The 20,142-nt window shown below is 49.1% G+C and overlaps 1 protein-coding gene and 1 pseudogene across 2 annotated transcripts in view; both read right to left on the reverse strand.

Moving 5' to 3' along the window:
• Positions 1-20,142, reverse strand: part of KCNE2 (potassium voltage-gated channel subfamily E regulatory subunit 2) — a 170,992-nt gene that overhangs the window by 148,629 nt on the left and 2,221 nt on the right. Inside the window, exon 2 of the mRNA XM_084801843.1 lies at positions 9,923-11,747. Within this exon, the coding sequence (XP_084657969.1) occupies positions 9,923-9,973 (51 nt within the window). The 5' untranslated portion in view covers positions 9,974-11,747. The remainder of the gene's footprint in view (positions 1-9,922; positions 11,748-20,142) is intronic.
• Positions 5,842-7,254, reverse strand: LOC311608416 (rRNA 2'-O-methyltransferase fibrillarin-like; annotated as a pseudogene). The gene has a single exon. The product of its transcript is annotated as an rRNA 2'-O-methyltransferase fibrillarin-like (transcript).

Here is a 20,142-nt window from a genome sequence, read left to right on the forward strand (position 1 = left end):
TGCCCAGCCCCAGCGTATAGGCATATTAAACATCTAGCAAATGTCTGTGTCTTTTATTGATATGATAATGGTTGAATAATAACTGCTGTAATAATTCTGTGGATTAATAGTAAACATTAATAGCCAAACATTTTCGACAACAGTGTATCCCTGTGGAATGACTTCAAGCGTTCATATCGGTGATCTCCAGACTTCTCTCCGCTTCCTCAGGCTCCACAGTGGACAGTCCATGTTGTGGTTGTTTGTTTGTTTGTTTGTTTGTTTCTGTGTAGCTCTGGGGAACTCACTATACAGATAGACCAGGCTGGCCTCGAACTCATGAGCCCCACCTGCCTCTGCTTCCCTAGCGCTGGTATTAAAGGCCTGCGCCAACAGGCCGTGGGTGATGTGTCTTTCATTTCATAATCTAATTACTACATAAGGCCAGATATGAGGGCTGTTATGAGTTTAACACATCCCTTCTGGAGCAGCACACAGCCCTGTGGAGTAGCACTGCCCTGGAAATGATGGCAGCTTTAGGTACTTTCTTCTGTGTTCGTCAGCATCCATGCTGTGCCTGGTGTGGCTCTGGTGTTCTTGAAATATACAGGCTTATGTTTTCCTCCAAATTTGGGGGATCTCCAGGCACCATTTCTTCACGTTTCCTTATGTATCACATTCTTTCTCTCCCCTGCCTCCCCTTTTTAATCATGTGTGTTGAGGCACGTGTCTGGAGGCCAGAGAGTGATGTCAGATTTCTCAATGCTTGTCCCCCAGAGCTCAGCAGTTCAACTAGTCCAGCTGGCCAGTTTGCCCCCAGGAACCTCCATCTCTGCCTCCAATGTTTATGTGGACACTTGAGTCCGGATTCACTGAGAGCCACTTGTGCCCCACTGAGCATCTACTCAGCTCCAGTCATGTCTAAGATTCCTACCTAACAGGGTTGTTGGACGTTCTGGTACTTCCTTAAAGATCTGTGAGGCTCTGTCTTTAGTTTTCAATCTTTCTCATCTGTTATCATTCGGATTTAAAAATTGCTATCTTTCTAAAAAGAAAACCGAGAACGGTTCTTGCCTTTAATATTCTGAGATGGGAGCTTTGCTGCATAGCCCAGGCTGACCGGAGCTCAGCCTGGACCCTCTTGTCTGAGCCCGTGTGCCAGGAGAACAACCACACCATCACTTCCGTCGCCACGCATGCCCCATCTCATCACTTCCGTCATCACTTCCATCACCACGCATGCCCTACCTCATCACTTCCGTCGCCACACATGCCCCACCTCATCACTTCCGTCACCATGCATGCCCCACGTCATCACTTCCGTCACTACGTATGCCCCACCTCATCACTTCCGCCACCACGTATGCCCCACGTCATCACTTCCGTCGCCACGCATGCCCCATCTCATCACTTCCGTCATCACTTCCGTCACCACGCATGCCCCATCTCATCACTTCCGTCATCAATTCCGTCACCACGCATGCCCTACCTCATCACTTCCGTCGCCACACATGCCCCACCTCATCACTTCTGTTGCCATGCATGCCCCACGTCATCACTTTCGTCATCACGTATGCCCCACCTCATCACTTCTGTCACCACGCATGCCCCACATCATCACTTCCGTCACCACGCATGCCCCACATCATCACTTCTGTCGCCACGCATGCCCCACATCATCACTTCTGTCGCCACGCATGCCCCACCTCATCACTTCCGTCGCCATGCATGCCCCACATCATCACCTTGACATCTCCATCCCACTACTGAGCATTTGAGACTTTTATTTTCTGTTGTATTAGAGTTTATGTCTAAAATCTGCTTCTGGTCTTCTTTATGTCCTCTACTTCTTTCTGTGACTTTTCACCCTTTTGTTCATTTCAAAGACGCTCCCTCTATATATTGCATAACTTTCACACTAGCTGTTTTAAATTTTGTGTCATCTCAGCAACGATGTCTGCCAATCACCTTTTTCCACCCACAGTGAGATTTCCCCAGTTTTTCCCTGTATGCCAAGCATACTTTACTGATTCTTACACACTTTGTTGATTACAAGGCTCCAGATTTTTACAAACCCTACAGAGAATGCTGCTTTCTTACTTCCTAGAGGCCTAACACTCTAAGAGCTCTCCTATGGGCTCCTCAAGAGCAGCTCTGCTTCCCAAGACAGAGATCCATCCCTGGCCGTGGCCAGTGGCAATAGTTTCCTCTTCAGCTCAGTTCTCAACAGTGACCTGCTAATTAGGGTTCTGTCTATTTCAGTCTATCTTAGGGTTGAGCCCAGAAGTTTAGAAACAAATTTACAAGGCAGCTTTTCCTAAATCTTCCCCTCTGTAGGGTACTTTCTAGTTTCTTCTGGAACTTTAGCAAGATTGTTCTACCATAGGCCTCCTGCCCTGTGTCTGTATCTTAGGACAACAAAGAAGAGAAGTGGCTCTGTGGGGAAAGTAATAAAGTGTTCCTCGACGTTTTATTGAGGGTTCCTATTGCTGTGATGAAACAGGGTCCCCAATTAAAATAATGCCCTACAGGCTTGCCTACAGCCCCATCTTATGGAGGCATGTCCTTAACTGAGGTTCCCTGCTCTCAGATGACGCCAGCTTGTGTCAGATTGACACAAAATTATCCAACACAACTGACTCCTTCCGCTTCATACGCAAACTCATCACTCTCTGTAAAGCTACAACCTTTCCTTTCTTGTACATCTCCAAGATCTCACATTAAAAACACAAATAACTTTAAAAGTCCCACAGTCTTACAAATTCAAACACATTAAAAATTCAACCTCTTTGAAACAACCAATCTCTTTGATAAATTCAAAGTCTCCTTTAAAAGTTCAACGTCTTTCAGCCACGGGCTCCTGTAAAATAAAAATTAAGTAAAATAGCTGCTCACTTCAAGAGGGAAGAAGCAGGGCACAGTTACATCTGAACAAGGCAAAAACTCCAACAGTGTAAATAACTCAATATCTGGGGGGGGTGCACTCACCATCTTCTGGGCTCCTCCAAGGGGAGTGGGTCACTTCTTCAGCTCCACCTTCTGCAGCACACATGTGTGTCTTCTAGGCTGGCTGTTCTTGGTGGCTACCCCATGGTACTGGCATCTCCAAACGCTGGGGTCCCTTGCTGCCACTGGGCTGCACTTTCACAGTAGCCTCTCCTGGGCTCTCTTCAGGGAGCCACACAGTGCCAAGCCTCAGCTGCTTTCCATGACTTCTTCACGCAGAACCACCTGCATGACTCTTACACTACCAACTTTGGCTGCCAGTGCACACTAGGTGCAATCTCGACCACCTCTGGAACACAGCTTCCCAGAAGGAAACACTACCCAGAAGATTTCACTTCAGTGAGGCTGGTCTCTTCTTAATCACCAATAATCTCTTAGCTCCTGTTAACCAGTATTAATTGCTCCAGGAAAGCAAAAGTTTTACTTCAATGGTGCCAGTCTCTTGTCAACCACAGCTGACTCTTCAGCCCAAGCTAACCAGCCAGAACCACAGAATCTTAATTCAGAATAGCAAACAGCCCTGATGGTGTCTTTGAACGTCCCCTGGAATGTCATGGGCCTGACCTCGGTCTTCCACATTGCTCTCAGCACTCTCCCAAGCTCCTGTAGACTGTCCCACTGAGTTCTCAACACTCCATGGCTTTTTTAACCTAAAGCTCCAGAGTCCGTCCATAATCCTCCTTAAAACAATGTCAGGTTTGCCACAGCAATGCCCCACTATGCTGGTACCAACTTGTCTTAGGGTCTCTGTTGCTGCAGTGAAACACCATGACCAAAGAAAATTAGGAAGGAAAGAGTTTATTTGGCTTCTACTTCCACAGCACTGTCCATCATCAAAGAACTCAGGACAGGAACTCAAACAGGGAGGAACCTGCAGGCAGGAGGTGATGCAGAGGCCACAGAGTGATGTTGCTTATTGGTGTGCTCAGCCTGCTTTTTCATAGAATCCAGGATCATCTGCCCAGGGGTGGCACCACCCACAACGGGTGAGCCCTCTCTCATCAATCACTAATTAAGAAAATGCTCTACAGGCTTGCCTACAACCTGATCTTATGGAGGCATTTTCTTAATTGAGGTTCCCTCCTCTCAGGAAACTCTAATCTGTGTCAAATTGATAAAAAAAAAAAAAAAAAAGTAGCCAGCATAACTCTCCTGTCAACTACATCACTTTTCAGTCAGGACCTTTACTTTCTTATTTATCCCAAAGATGGCATGTTAACATCAGCATCACAATTTAAAATATAAATAACTTTAAAAGTTCCATAGTCTCTTTAAAATCTAAAATCTCTTTTAAAAGTTCAAAGTCTCTTAATTATGGGCTCCTATAAAATTACAATTAATTTAAGTATTTTCTTTATTTTTAATTAATGTATTTGTTCACTTTACATCCTAGTCACTGCCCCTCCTTCCTCTCCTCTCAGTCCCTCCTTCATTCCCCCATGCCTCAGAAAAGGGGACCCCTCTACCCACTCACCCCAGATCATCAAGTTGCATCAGGACTGAGTTTGTCCTCTTCCCTGTGGCCTGGCAAGACAGTCCCATCAGGGGGGAGGGATTGAAAAAGCAGGCAACAGAGTCCATGTCAGAGACAGCCCTCATCCCCGTACTAGAGGACCCACATGAAACCTGAACTTCCCATCGGCTACATCTATGTAGACGACCCAGGTCCAGTCCATGTGTGGTCCTTGGCTGGTGCTTCAGACACAACAGACCCCTCTGGGCCCTGGTTAGTTGGCTCTGTTGGTCTTCTTGTGGCGCTCTTGTCACCCCAGGTCCTTTTATCCTCCCTGCCCACTTTCACACTAGATTCCCTATGCTTCTCCCAATGTTTGGCTGTGAGTCTCAGCATCTGTTTTGAACCACTGCTGGGAGGAGCCTCTCAAGGAACAACTCTGATAGGCTCCTGTCTGCAGGCATAGCATAGTATCATTAATAGTGTTAGGGCTTGGCTCTCTTAAAGACAGGCAGAGATAAAGATAGAACAGATAGAGCAGAGATTGAGAGAATTCCAAGCAATGCCTGGCCCAACCCAAGACCCACCCCAAAGAAGACAGCCAATCCCTGACACCATTAAATAATTTCTTAATTAAAGAGGGAAGTGGCAGGGCACAGTCACAACCAGATCAAAGCAAAACCAAACCCAACTGTAAGTAACTCAGTATCCAATGTCTGGTATCTACTCACGTTCTCGGCTCCTCCAAAGTGGTTGGGCCACTTCTCTGACCCTGACCTCTGCTTGGGTCACTTCTCTGACCCTGACCTCTGCTTGGGTCACTTCTCTGACCCTGACCTCTGCTTTGGCCACTTCTCTGACCCTGACCTCTGCTTGGGCCACTTCTCTGACCCTGACCTCTGCTTGGGCCACTTCTCTGACCCTGACCTCTGCGGCGCACACAGCTTGTCTTCTAGGCTCAGACAGGCTCCCCTCCACCACGGCTGCTATTCTTGGTGGTCATCCCGTGGTATTGGCATCTCCAAAATGCTGGGGCCTCTGCTGCCACTGGGCTGTACTTTACCTAGGCTCTCTCCATGGTGCCAAGCCTCAACTTCTCTGCATGACCCCTTTAATCCTGGGCCTTCAACTGCCACTGAGGCTGCGCCTTCACGAATAGCCCCTGCCACCATGACCTATTCATGCCTTCAGAACCAGTACCACCTGGGTGGCTCTTACACTACCCAAGTTCAGCTGCCAACATGAGGTACAACCTGGCCACCTCTGGAGCACAGCTTCTGTGTGCTGACCCTGAGGAAACACTTCCCAGAAGATTTCACCACAGGGATTCTGGTCTCCTCCTCCTCCTCCTCCTCCTCCTCCCTCCTCCTCCTCTTCTTCTCTTTCTTCTCCTCCTCCTTCTTGACAGATGAGTCATTTAATAGAAAGACAAAAACAAAACAAAACAAAAAAAGAAAAGCCACACTACAACAGTGGCAACACACAATTTTTTCTCCAATTCTAGACAGCTCTGAGTTTCAGTTCTTTGCCCTGGGAGGTGGCATGTGCACACCACAACCACAGTGTGGTCTCGCTCATAGGGCTCGCTCCTGGGGCTTCATGTTCCCCTGATGAGTCTCCTTCACTTCAGATGCAAACACAGCTCCTGCCGAGGCTGAGGAGTCAATGCAGTTGGCCTCAGTGGAAATCACAAAGTGTCCTCCATTCCGCAGGAAGGTGTGGGCATGCAGGGCCATAGTCCAGGTTTGGTCTGGCTGGGCAATTTTGGCAAAGATCACATCCACCACTGTGATAAGCATGCGGTATTCGTGTGGGTGCTGAGCATCTTCAATCATAGGAATAATGCTGGTCCTCTTCTTGGCCAAGTTGATGAGGTCACGGCCAGAGCAGTGGGAGAATTCGACTGCATAGACCAGACCATCCAGGCCGACAACATCAAAGATGTGGGAGATGGTGGTGCCTGAGGCTGTGCTGAAGTAGAGTGCTGTGCCCCCCCTCCCCCCCGGCTTGATGTGGATCCAATCTATGCCGCCAAGGTTTGCTGCTGCCAGCCTAGAGCAGAAGGGGTTTCAGGATCGTAGTCAGTTTTGTCATCTCCCTCTGAAATAGGCTCTCATCTCTCCACACACAGATTCTCTGGGGACCAGATTCTTTGTGACAAAGGCATCCTCCTTTCCTCAACAGATAAAGACACCTTCATGCCAATGTGGTTCTACCATCCCATTCTTCCCTGACTGGTTTCCTCTTTTGCCTCTCCGGCCACTACCTCGACCTCAGCTGCCCACAGACTGGAAGCCCCCACCTCCTCCACCTCCTCCTCCATGTCCATGGCCCCTGAAGCCACCACCTCTGCCCCAACCTCTGACCTCCACCAAAGCCTCCGTGGCCTCCTCTTCTACTGCCTCTGTCACCAAACCTCCTCTGCCACCAAAGCCACCTCCACGGGGGCTGAAACCTGGCTTCATTACTGCGTTCTGGTAGCACGGCTCTGGCAATCTGAAGCATCCCTCACCTCCACTCTGGTTTCTTAATCACCACCAATTTCCCAGCTCCAGCTGACCAGCATCAGTTGTCCCAGTAACTCACTGGTTTCACTTCAGTGGTGTTGGTCTCTTGTTAGTCACAGCCGACAAGTCAGCCTCAGCTGACCAGGCAACCACAGATTCTTCACACAAATGGCCCAGAAGAATCTCTGTTTCCTTCTGAAACTTACAAGCCAGGCCTTCTGCATTGCTTCCAACATTCTTTTCTTCCAAGATCCTACAGAACTTCCCACCCAAGTTCTCAACACTCAGTGACTTTTCTAAAGTTCAAAAGTCCTCCCACAATCCTCCCCCAAATGTGGTCACATCTGTCACAGCAATACCCAACTACCCTGGTGCCAACTTAGTCAGAGTGTCTATTGCTGCGATGGAATACCACGGCCACAGTAAGTTGGGGATGAAAGGGTTTATTTGGCTCACACTTCCACATCGCTGTTCACCACTGAAGGAAGTCAGGACAGGAACTCAATCAGGGCAGGAACCTGGAGGCAAGAGCTGATGCAGAGGCCATGGAGGGTGCTGCTTATGGCTTGCTCAGCCTGCTTTCTTATAGAACCCAAGGACCATCTACCCAAAGGTGGCCACACCCAGAATATGATGGACCCTCCCACATCAAATCACTAATGAAGAAATTACCCTACAGGCTTGCCCACAATCCCATTTTATGCATGCATTTTCTTAACTGAGGCTTCCCTCAGCTTGTGTCAAGTTGACATAAAACCAGCCAGCACAGCTCCCTCTTGTGCCTGCAGCTCCCCTGTCACAAGAAATAGTCATTTCTCTGAATTTCCCAGAGAAGTCTTGTGCCCCAGACGTCAAGGATTGACTGGAGTGTGGGGGCAGACGTGAATGATGAGGGGAGGGGGAGCAATATGGAATTGTTTCATTTCTCACATATTAGGAGCGCCCCCCACCCCACAACACACACACTCCTTAAACCAGACTAGAGAGCTGACTTTGTCTATACCAGGGCTCATGCTGGGTCTCAGGCTCTCCCAAATTTCAAGCCAAGTGATGCCAGAGGAGAATAGCAAGACCCGAGATTTGTCATGTGGCCAATATGCTGACACTGGCTTTTGGGTCTTCGGGCAGCTAGCTCTTACATTCATTCTGTGCGAGTTTTGTAGCAACATTAAGTGGAAGAGTCTAGAATATGCTTGGGCACCTTGTGAGGAATCATACCCAGTGATCTGAAACTGGTATAAGACTCATCCGATGACAAAGAGGTCCACTGTGCAGAAGACATCCTTTGCCAAGAGTAGAGAGCAGGCATAGCAACATTGAGTTGAGGACCAGTATCATACATGCCCAGGCGGGGAAGCTGGGCTCCTTGGAAGCCTTGACGGCACCAGGCTGGTTTCAGCTCAGGAAAGGTCCCCAGTGAGCAGAGGGAAGCGTGTCGTGGCAGGTGGAAAGGCATGCTTGTGAGTCAGAAAAGGAGAGCGGTCAACGTGTGGAGCATAGCAAGTGGTTCAAAACCATCCGGATGGGACTTCAATGGACATATGAAGCCACAGAAACAAAAGACCCACACCATTTTACTACATGGCACTGGAAGTCCCCTGAAACCCTGAATCTCCCAGAGTCTTTGGGTTTGGCGGTCTCCATCACAGGGCCCAGTCCCAGGTGTTCCCATGAGATCTACACTTGGACTCTGTTATGTAGCCATTTGAGTAAAGAATCCTCTCATTTTATACATGTGGAAATAAAACCCCATCGTGGGTACATATGCCATTGGATAGTCATTTAAAACTGTGATTGCAGCTGTGCGTGGTGGCGCATGCCTTTAATCTCAGCACTCGGAAGGCAGAGGCAGGTGGATCCCTGTGAGTTTGAGGCCAGCCTGGTCTACAATGTGAGTCCAGGACAGCCAAGACTACACAGAGAAACCCTGTCTCGAAAAAAGAAAACTGTGATTGCAGGGTCCAGCAATATGGTTTAGTGGTAAGAGTTCTTGCCACCAAGCTTTCTGGCCTGAGTCTGACTCCCCAGCCCCACATGGTGGAAGGAGATCAGTGGCTCATGTAAGTTGTCCTCTGACCTCTACCCATTCACTGTTGCACAAGCATCCATACATGTGTGCACAGACACAAATGCACACGTGTATGTGTGCAGGGCGCACATAAATACACATGGATTTTACAGGTCAAAACTTCAGCGAGAACACTGAAAGCAAAATATAGAAACAAAGATTACAAAAGGAATAAAATAACCAGGTGGAAAAAATCAATGCCATTTTTCATTATTATAAACTAAAAGAGCAATGGCTGTGCACTCCTGTCTTTATGAAAATTCAAATGTGTCTGAGCTCAAGGCAAAGCACAGAAATGAATGTGATGAGATAAGATCAATGTGTTCAGAAACAGAAAGGGAGTTCAGTCCCCCAGGAGAGTAAATCCAGCATGCAGTGATAGGCTCCAGGTCCCGTGGCCAGCCAGACTCAGGCGGGCCTGCCATGAAAACCCCAGGGGCTTTACCACACACATGACGTCAGGCACAGAACTGATTTCCTCACCACGGTAGAAGGATATTTGGGGTGGAGGTGGGCAAGTGATGGGGGCGGAGGTCACACACACAAAACTCTGTAGAGTTCTTTACAAAATATATTCACACGACTGGTTAAGGAACAGAGCAAACAATGAAGAATTTGTCTTATTTATCTTTTGAGAAAAAAAACTGATGGCATTGTAGGTGACACTTTTTCTGAGCATCAAATGGGCAAAAGGAATAAAATGGGGAGCCCCATCCAGGCACCTTTACTGAACACCTACCATTGTCCAAGCCCCATCATGCTCTGGGGTGAGATGTGAGCCAAATCTGAACAAATTTGCCTCATCTCATCACACTTACTTCTCTCCTCTGCCTCACACTCAGGCACACACTTGAAATATTACAACACCTTGTGCTACGGTCCCGCCCCGAATTCCTCACCACACCTCACCTCACATGGCTGTGTTTGCAGATAGGATGCTACAGGCCTGCGAGGCTCCATCTCCAGTTCTGCCGTGGGCAGCCCATGCCGGCATTCTCTTCGGCTGGCTCCGGTTCACGCCTGCAGCAGCTTTCCTTGGTGGATGGTCCACAGCCCCGTAAGGGCAACTATACAACTTCATCTTCACACCTTCAGGCTCAGATACATGCAGCCTGGCCTCGGGGCCCTTCTGGAACCTTGGTGCAAGGCACCATGGGGATAACACCTTGGTTTGCTGCCTGCGCTCTGCGTATCTGGCTCCCCTGGAGCAAGCACAGCCGGGGTTCCCTCGGTTCCCTCGGCGTGCTTTCCTGCCCGAATGGGAAGCAGCATCCCCCCAGATTTGAGCAGACTGCCCTGGAGGCTGTCTTTGTCTGGGAATTCTCTTTTCAAGTGAGTTTGCACAGCTAGCTCTGGGGGTCTTCCATGCAAAGTTCCATTCCTATTGTCTCAGTGCAAAGCACAAAGCTCCTCTTCAACAGCATGCAACAGATTGCAGCTTTCCTCCTTTGCCCTGCTCACAACGTTAATGCTCTCCGTGCCCTTCCCTGGTTCTGTTTTTTTGTTCTGGATGCTCACTAAAAGCCTTACTAAGAACAGCCAGCAGTGGCCATGCCGTTGCCTGGATGTTATACTGTGGGTCTTGTGATTCTCTCCACCAAACAACTTAGTCCATTGTTCCTCAAATCAATCTCACTCAGAATGTTAAAATATGGGCAGCTGGACTCTTCATCCGAGTATTACATGAATGGCTTCCAGCCCAGTTCCTGGCATAGTCCTTGTTCCCCTCTGAAACTCTGTGAGCCTGGCTTTCACTGTCCACATTTCTATTGGTATCTGGCATCCTTAACTTCCATCAAGCCCAGAAGTCTTGGACTTCTATAACCCACCGCTCCAGAAACTTCCCACAATTCCCACAAGCTTGCTCCAAAGACCTAAGAACCACACGGATAGTTTCTCACAGAGGGAGCCCCACACCTGGTGCCAATTTTCTGAACTAGTTACTTTTCTTATTGCTGGGAGCGAAGAAGTGACTTATGGGAGGAAGAGTTTATTTTGGCTCACGGTTTTGGGGGGCACAGTCCACCGAGTTGGGTAAAGCATGAATGAAGGCAGAGGCAGCCTTCATCTGCTGTCTTAGTCACTGTTGCATTGCTGTGAAGAAACACCATCACCACGGCAACTAAAGAAAGCACTGAATTCCTTACAGTCTCAGAGGTTTAGTTTATTGTCATCATCTCAGGGAGCCTGGCAGTGTGCAGGCAAGGCGCTGGAGTACCAGCTACACCCTGATCCATAGGCAGAGAGAGAAAACCGAGGTCTGGTCTTTGAAACCTCAAAGTGACACACCTTCTCCAACAAGGCTGCACCTCAACAAGGCCACACCTCCTCCTAATCTTTCTAATCTTTTCAAATAATACCACTCGGTGGTGACTAAACACTCAAATATATAAGGCTATGGGATTCTTACTCAAAGCATCCTAGCTCCGGTGGCGGGAACATGAGGCAGCCTACTCACATCTGGACCATTCACAAAGCAGGGAGTTCTGAAAGTCGCACCTTGGTATGCTCTTTGCTTTTTATTCTTTTATTCAGCCCAGGGCCCTAATTTGTGGGATGGTGTGGGTCTCCCCTCCTCACCTAATACCCCCAAAACACCCTCATACCCAAAGGTTCATCTCAGTGTCATAGGCGCTTCTTAACCCAATCAAGCTGGCGCTCGGAATCAGCCGTCATACCAGATCCAAAGGTGAGTAGAGACAGCAGGCTTGCAAAATGTTAACCCAGCCACAGCCTGTAAGCAGAGCACAGAGGGAAGAGACGTGAGTGACTCTGGGAAATAGTCGAGAAGGGCAGAAGATGACTCCACCTCAAGCCCATAACCCGGCCTTTAGAAACTGGCCTACTGTGATATTGGTCAGACTGACGGTGCTACCAGGGTCTCGCTGCCTGTCTGAAGCAAGGCCCTCGCCAAGCTGGTCTTCTCGTCAGTGGGGTTCAGATCCAGTTGGTTTGTATGCAAACTCTCCACAGTGTGCACAAGCCACAAGTGCCACTAACTTATATCCATTCCCTCAGCCTCAAACTTTCTCCTGAGGTGCCAGGTAGCAAGTCCACAACAGAACATGGAATGAAAGTATAATAACCTTATGGTGCGGGCCCAGGTCAGGGAGATGGCCTGAGTTAGGTTTTTGTGGCTGTTTTGTTTTGTTTTCTTTCCTTTCCCGTGTCAGTGTGGCTTTCCTGAGTGCAGATTTCAGGAGGGGAAAACGCAAGGATCCACCCACCCTATCCAGGTCTGTAAATCTGTAGGCCGTCAGGTGTGTCTGAGATACACTCTACATGGGCATCATAGGCATTCATGACTCCTCCGCAAGATCCCAAGTCAGAGGTTGTGACTTGCTTCAGTGTCACACAACCCAAATCCCCCAAACAAGCTGCAATGATTTCCCTATCTTCTATCACTATCATGTCAGCATCAGGACCTTTAGGACCCACATCTTTTGTCACTACCACATCGGTGCCAGGAGTTTAGGACTTTCTTCTTCTTCTTCTTCTTCTTCTTCTTCTTCTTCTTCTTCTTCTTCTTCTTCTTCTTCTTCTTCTTCTTCTTCTTCTTCTTCTTCTTCTTCTTTTTGGTTTTTCAAGACAGGGTTTCTCTGTGTAGCCTTGGCTGTCCTGGACTCATTTTGTAGACCAGGCTGGCCTTGAACTCACAGAGATCTACCCGCCTCTGCCTCCCGAGTGCTGGGATTAAGGGTGTGTGCCACCACCGCACCCGGCCTTAGGACCCTTAAACAACAACAACAACAACAACAGCTCCGCTGAGCTACGGTTCAGAGGCCAGACCGTCCACAGATTTTATGGTCATGCTGGGGCCGCCATCACCACAACTGAATTTAGAACAGTTCTATTGCCATAGAGTGGATTTCCCTTCTGCCTATGGACTCACCTCTCACATGTTTCAGATAAATGAAATCATGCAATATGTGGTCTTTGGGGAACTGGATTCTTTCTATGGATGTGGGATTTTCTGGGGTTTGGTGTTTCTTTTTTGTTTGTTTGTTTGTTTGTTGTTGTTGTTAGGTTTATCTGTGTTACAACATGTATTAGTAGTGTATCCCTCTTTAATTCATTTATCAGGGGTTTTAAAAAGTTTTATTTAATAGTAGTACTAATAGCGTATTGTGTGCATGTGTGTTGCACAAGAGCACACATGCTACACTCTGCATATAGAGGTCAGAGGACAACTTCCAGAAATCTGTTCTCACCGTCTGCCTTGTTGAGGTGGGATCTCTCTTCCTGTTTATGTTGCACTGCACACTCCAGGCTGTTTGGCTCTGCAGCTTCCAGCTGGTTCCGCTGTCTCTACCTCCCCTCTGACTGTGGCAATGCTGCCATTATAGACGCTTGCTACTGCATCTGGACTTTCAGGTGGAGTCTGAGGGTTAAATTCTGGCCATCGGGGTTGGGTGGCAAGCACCTACTGAGCCATTTCTCTGGCCCTTTGTGCTTTTAAGACAGGGTCTTGCTGTGTAGCTGAGGCTGTCCTTGAAGTCCTGCCTTTTCTGCCTGCACCTGCGAGTGCTGGAGTTATAAGCATTTGCGGCAGTGCCAAGCTTCCCTTACCTTTCCCTGCAGACAGCCTACCATTGTGTCTAGGTTGCCGGGTAACTGTGTCTGTCCCCCAACTGAAGGCCAGTGAGGTGGTCTCTACTTCCGGCCCTTGAGAACACACTGTGCAAACTCTCACGTTCAGGCTCCTGGACAGGTCTTCTTAATTCTTCCAGGGTTGAAGCTGCTGGGCGGTGCACTAACTTTTAAGTGGAGCAGTTTCCAGGACCTGCCAGACTGCTCTGAACAGCTGTGGCATCGTTTCGCATTCGTATCAGCAGTGCATTAGGCTTCCGGTTTCTGGTTTCTTTACATTGGTAGTAATACTTTCTAAAGCATCCGAAGAGCAAGTGTAAAATTTAGTCAGTGGCAGATGGCACATGTGAGAGTGGTCCCAGAAGGCTAATTATGCAGTGACACTGTAGGCACCTTGGCTTGTGTAAGCCCCGCCCTATGACAATCATACCATACCGAAAGTGTGCCCCCAGTGCATTCTGCAGAACACACTCCATCAGCCCAAAACTATACAAAACACAGTAAGAAAACAGTTACAAGGTGGGTTCAGATCTAACGATTTGGGACATGACAGCAAGCTTGTGTGAGAAGCCACATCATTTGTCAGCCTGTTGAGTGGTGAAGGGGCCTACTTGATTCCAAAGGGAAAGGTTTGCCTTGAGCTCTTTCTAGACTTGTAAAAGTAAGGTCAGGGGAGTGAAGCACCCTGGGTAGCCACAACCAAAGCCTCCACCCAAACCCTGAGGCCAGGTGTCGGCTTCAGCTGGTCTGCAGAGAAAAGCAAAACAGCAAAGTGAATCTTAGGCACACATTTCTCTGCCGAAGCCTGAGCAAGCGTGCCCCGAAGCACAGTGCAGTCTTGGAGCGAGCCGCCGATGTGACGGAAGACAAGGAGCTACAGATATGCCAAGGCTGGCTGTACATTAATTTGTGGGACAGGGTCCCTCTCTATTCCCCAGGCTGGCTTCCCCCTCCTGCCCCTCAGGCAGCTGGGACTACCGTCCTACGCTAGTACTGAACCTTACATTGACGCGAGAAGCTGGCGGGGTTCACAGGAGGAGTTCTTCTAATGTAAAGCCTAATTCGGTTTAGTCATTGCACAGAGTGACTGACTGACAAATTATTAGCCCCATCCTCAACTACAGGGAAGGTGTGTGTGTGTGTGTGTGTGTGTGTGTGTGTGTGTGTGTGTGTGTGTGAGAGACAGCCCTTCAATGGGAGCCACACATACTCTTCAGAGCAGACCGGAAGTCAGGGGCCTACAGTGTAGTGTACTGTGACAGCTGGGCTCACACAGGCATAGGTTAGCAATTGGGTTGGGAAGGAGCAGTGTTGAACCCCGTTTCCTACGGCTTGAGGTAGTTCTTCTGGCTCCTCTCTGTGTCACCTCTATGAGAGAAGGGGTCTGTTACCTAAGAGTTCTGGGTGTGTGTGTGTGTGCGCGAGATGACCACACCACATTAGTGTCTGTACCTCTCCCTGTTCCTTGCAGCGAGCTAAGCCACATGCTCACTCAGAGCCCCTGGTTCCTCTGGTCTTGTCAGACAAGTCAATTTTTTTGGCAGGGCTTGGGCCTCTCTTGGCCCATTTGTGCTTCTTCTCACACAAGTCACTGGGTAGGAACCAAAATGTTAGCGGCTGTGCTCGCCAGCTCTCCTCTCTCCACTTGAGCAAACCCTCCGCTTCATCCACATCCCAGCCATCCCATGCCCAGGGCCTTGCTCTCCTCCAAGTCTCCTCCTCCTCACAGGCCTTTCAGGGCCAGGTGCTCCTGTCCCTGCCCCCTCCCTGCCCCCCCCCCCAATGTGCAGTCACCAGGGAGCAGCTCAGTGTCCCCCCCAGTCGGCCTCTGTGGCTCCCAGCCACTCTGCCCGCATCATACTCTTCACCTGGCAGTTTCTCCTACGGCTGCCCCTGATCTCTCTCTGCCTCTGAAATGTCATATTTTCCAGTTTGACATACAAACCCACTAGGGATCTTGGTTCAGAACCCTAATCTTAATATCACACTTAGAAGTCTCCCCTCCATCCGGGTGGCCCTGGCCACGCCCACACTCTTCTGCGGACCTTGCTTTCAACTAGTCCTTCCGGTGGGAGGCTCCACTTGTATCTCACTCACCAGGCAGCAGCAGAGGCACAGCTTTTTTGAAAACTGGTTCATCTTCCTCAGAGCGATGGTGTGGTCCTGTCTCATGCTGTACCATGCAAACCCTGGCAAGCCCTCAAAGCCCTGGCTGTTCCCTCCCTCCCTCCCTCCCTCCTTCCCCCCATAGGGAAGGCAACATTATCTGTATTAAACCAGCACTAGAGTGTAGACGGTTCAAAGAGCATTCATGGAATTTTACAAGCACTCAGAAACAGAGCAGTGTTAGAATGATTGCCAGATCATAGAGAGAACCGGTGAACACCCTACAAAGGAACAAGCCATAGCCTTCTTGGTTATCTTTCTTTAAAAACAGAAATCCACAGGCTAGTGCGAACATTTACTGCATGCATGTAGGCTTACCACCGTACAAGGGGCCAAGTCAAGCAGGTATGTTCTCTGGAGTGAAGCTACTGACGGTGTTCCAGCCGATCGTTGACAAGACATGGCCTTTTGCCTCACATCTAAGTTTCAGCTCAGTCTTCTTTGTTGCTTTCGGTTTTTCAGACCCAAAACATGTAGCCCAGGTCTCAAGCTTGCACAGCAGCTCAAGGCTCCCCAGCTCTACCTCCCAAGCGCTGTGTGTACAGACCTGCCTGCACCGCTATGCCTGGTGTATGCAGTAGTGAGGACAGAACCTAGGACCAGATACATGCCAAGAAAACACTCTGACTGAGCCACAGCCCAAGCCGTGGGCAAGTTTTCTAACACCTCCAATCCTATTTGATAGATAATAGATAGATAGATAGATAGATAGATAGATAGATAGATAGATAGATAAAGAGAATTGTATATTACATATATAATATATATTATGGTTTCAATAATATACTGATCAGTTGGGGGTGGAAGGACCATAAGAGCATCACTCACACCCCATTGGGCTCAAGAGGACCCCCAAAATGATTGTCACTTGGCAGGATTTCACATAGCATGACATAGAAACAGGAGTGCTATCCTGGCTGTGCTCCCTCACAGATGGCCACCGGCTCCCAGGCCAGCCCTGGCTGAGAAGACAGTCTGACTTCCAGAACACGTTGTTCAGAATGGATGCAGTGAATTTACACCTTCCTCAAGACAGCATGGAATCACAACTTCAAGGAACTGCCTAGCCAGCTGGCTTGGGGGTGCTCCCTACAGCATACGGGACACGTGCAGCCTTCCGTGGCCCGACAGCCCCTCTCCACCCAGGCAGGGTCCTGCCAGCCTCCTGCCATTGCTTCTCACTCTGTGCTTTGTGCAAACGGCTGACAAGTGATCAGCGGCTTCGTCTAAAATGCTTTATTTAATCAGATGTTTTCTAAGCCATAATTTCTGCTAGACTAAATAATCCAAACTGCCATCCCATTAATTTTATTATCTGTTCTGACTTCCTGCGGACCTCTTGGGACTCCACTAAGCCCAGAAAGAACATAACAAGGGCCCAGGGACGATGACCTCACAAGCCAGACCTACTTTCTTTCTAATCACATTAGCACTCTCTAAATAAAAGCTGGCGCTGCCCACATGGTCATAATGTAGGGTGATGTGCTGGGATGACCCAGAGTGTTTCTTCACTGTTATTAAACATGTTCCTAATGTGACTTTTAGCATATAGCCATTTTTTTTAAGTAAGAAACTGTTAGCAAAAGAAGAAAATAAAAAAAGTTAGCAATCACTATCTTCCCTAGAAACAATAGTGTTCATGGAACAGCACTCAGCATTTTAGACTTACAATTTTATGTCTTTAAGATGTTTAGTTATTGAAGATTTATTTCTGTAAGCCCCCTCCCACCTTCGTGTGCACGCAAACACACACAAACACACACACACACACACACACACACACACACACCCTGAGTGGGCACCCAGCATCCCAAACTCCTGCTGCTCAGAGAAGCCCCTCCATTCACACAGCATTTGTCAGTCACCATTGCTATCAGAGCCAGCCCTTTGAAGCCGCTTGGGCAGGCTTGAGAGGCAAAATTCTGTGGCCTCCCCAATGCTGACTCAGGTGCCTGCCAAGAAAAGGCAGCTCAGCCAGTGAAGAACGACACAAGCCCTCCAATATGTGCTAAGGTCCTTTATTCTAGCGGGCCTAGGACATGGAGACTCTGCTGTGGTCCTCAGAAAAGAGGGCGCAGTTGGGTGGTGGCACTGGGAGTGGCCAGTGGTTGGATTCTGCCTCTTTTGAAGGTGAGACTTTAGTTAGAGCAGTAAATTGTAGATGCAAAGGAAAGGAAGGGGTCCAGGATGGCACTAAGACTTCAGCTTGAGATATTGAGAAGCAGGGTGCCTCCCGGAAGAGTGGGCAGGACCTTAAACTTTGGACAGCAGAACTCAGGATGCCTGCTGGGATTGAAAGGGACTGTGCATGGTGTAAAAGAGGTCACGGGGGAGCCCAGAGAGAACCCAAGTAAAGATAAAAAGCAGAGCTGGGCGTGGTGGCACACGCCTTTAATCCCAGCACTCAGGAGGCAGAGGCAGGCGGATCCCTGTGAGTCCGAGGCCAGCCTGGTCTACAAAGCGAGTCTAGGACAGCCAAGGCTACACAGAGAGACCCTGTCTTGAAAAACCAAAAAAAAAAAAAAAAAAGACAAAAAGCAGGATAAAGCTTAATAGTATAGACATTTTAAACTTGGGGCTCAGTGAAATCCTAAGAGTAAGCAGTGACAGACTGAGCTAGAACATTTCAACGCAAAGAGGAAGAAATAAGGAAGAATCAGCTAAGAAGTCCACAGGAGTCCAGGGCCAGCAAGCAATGGTATCAGAAAAGAAAGAAGAAGGTATACCGCAGGCCTGAGAAAGCCTGTCCACAACCTTGGCTGTCTTATCCCTCCTGCTACACCAGGTTCCAGTCACCTGATGCCAGCAAAGCAGGCAAAGGCTCCTGTTTCATGAGGACACAAAACTGAGAGACAGTAAGACAGTGTCATGGTCAAGCCATGGGTAGGTGGCAAAGCCAGGGCCTTGGAGCAGGTCTCCAGCCACAAGTTCAATGCTCATTTCATCACCAAGAATCCTACAGAATCACCATGGAAACATGAGACCGTGTCATCCCCTGGTGCAGAAGATGGGGCAGCAGGAGGTGGCCGCGCGGCATCCACAGATGGAGTAGTTCTCTCTGCTGGTCTCTCAGCGCAAATGGCAGTAGTCTCAACCACACAAAGGAAGAATTCCCTGTACTTCTCCAGAGCTCCCACACTCCAAAGGATGCTCTGTTCAGCTGGGGGTCACTGAGCAAGCACTTCTGAGAGGCTCCACTACCTCTGGGAATATCGGACAACCTGACCTCAGGCCTCAGTCTTAGTTTTGGTGAGTCTGGCCAATCATTTACTTGGAACAAACAAGCAGCCAGCACAGGGTTGCTCTACCAGGAGGCACATCTTACTCAAGCTAGTAAGCACAGCCTTTCCATCTTGGCTATCTGAAACGGTCCATTAGGAAGGCAAAAGCCAAAGTGTTTCCACCCCAGCGGGAACCTGCACTCTAACTTCCTAGTCTCATCTCTAGTGACAACCTTTGACTCCCGACACTATCAGCTCCATCTATCACACCCCACACCTATGCTGTCCCAAGGGAAATGCCAGCTCTGCAAGCCGACTTCCCGGGCGCACTCCCACTTACATAGTGCTTGGTTTGGATCTGTTATTGTTTTTATTGTGGCCTGCGATTTACAGAGTACTTCCAGATGGGAAGTCCTTCCACTTCCTCGCTACCTATGAGTGTCTGGAGGTCAGTAGCACTGCCCAGTGCACCTCTGTATCCTGCACAGTGCTGTACAGTATATAAATCCCCACTCCCACCGCACCCTACCCCACCCGCCAGCAATGTGCAAGATCTTAGCAGAGTGCCAAATGAGCATGCAAAAAGGCCTGGCCTCCAGGAACTCGTTTGCTCTCCTTTGAAGACCTGCAGTGAAAAATGCTCTGGAGGAGGAAGGCCCAGCCCCACTCCCACAGTGAAGGAGGAGCCTGGGGCCTGAGTCTGAGGCAGGAAGGGGTCAGGGGAGGTGACCCCCAGCAGGAGTCTGGGCTGCAGGCCACAGGGTCTGCCTCCAGGTCTCAAAGCCAAACCTGGCCTTGGGAATGGGCAGAAGCCCTGACACTTCTCCTGTGGCTCCAGTGAGGGTGTTTCCTCTGAGGCCTGTGCCTTATCGAAAGCACCTGAAGACTGGCTCACTGCTATGAAGAGGGTAGAAGAACATTCACACTGAGCTCTGGCTGGCCACACAGACCTCAGATGGGCTGGGCCAATGCCTAACTCTTACACTCAGCTAGACTCAGAAGGAGAAACATGGCTTTGGCTTAAAGTACCCCCATCTCTATCAACAAGGCCCTCTGCTGACGTTCCATGGACGGCTTGCTGAGACAGCTGTCAATTGCAGGTGTGTTGGGGCTTGCCTCAGAGAAGCTTCTTGGATTTCAGCTTCTACGTAT

This window comes from Acomys minous (genome assembly GCF_964271855.1).
Source record: "Acomys minous genome assembly, chromosome: 11".
In the NCBI taxonomy this organism is placed as follows: domain Eukaryota; kingdom Metazoa; phylum Chordata; class Mammalia; order Rodentia; family Muridae; genus Acomys; species Acomys minous.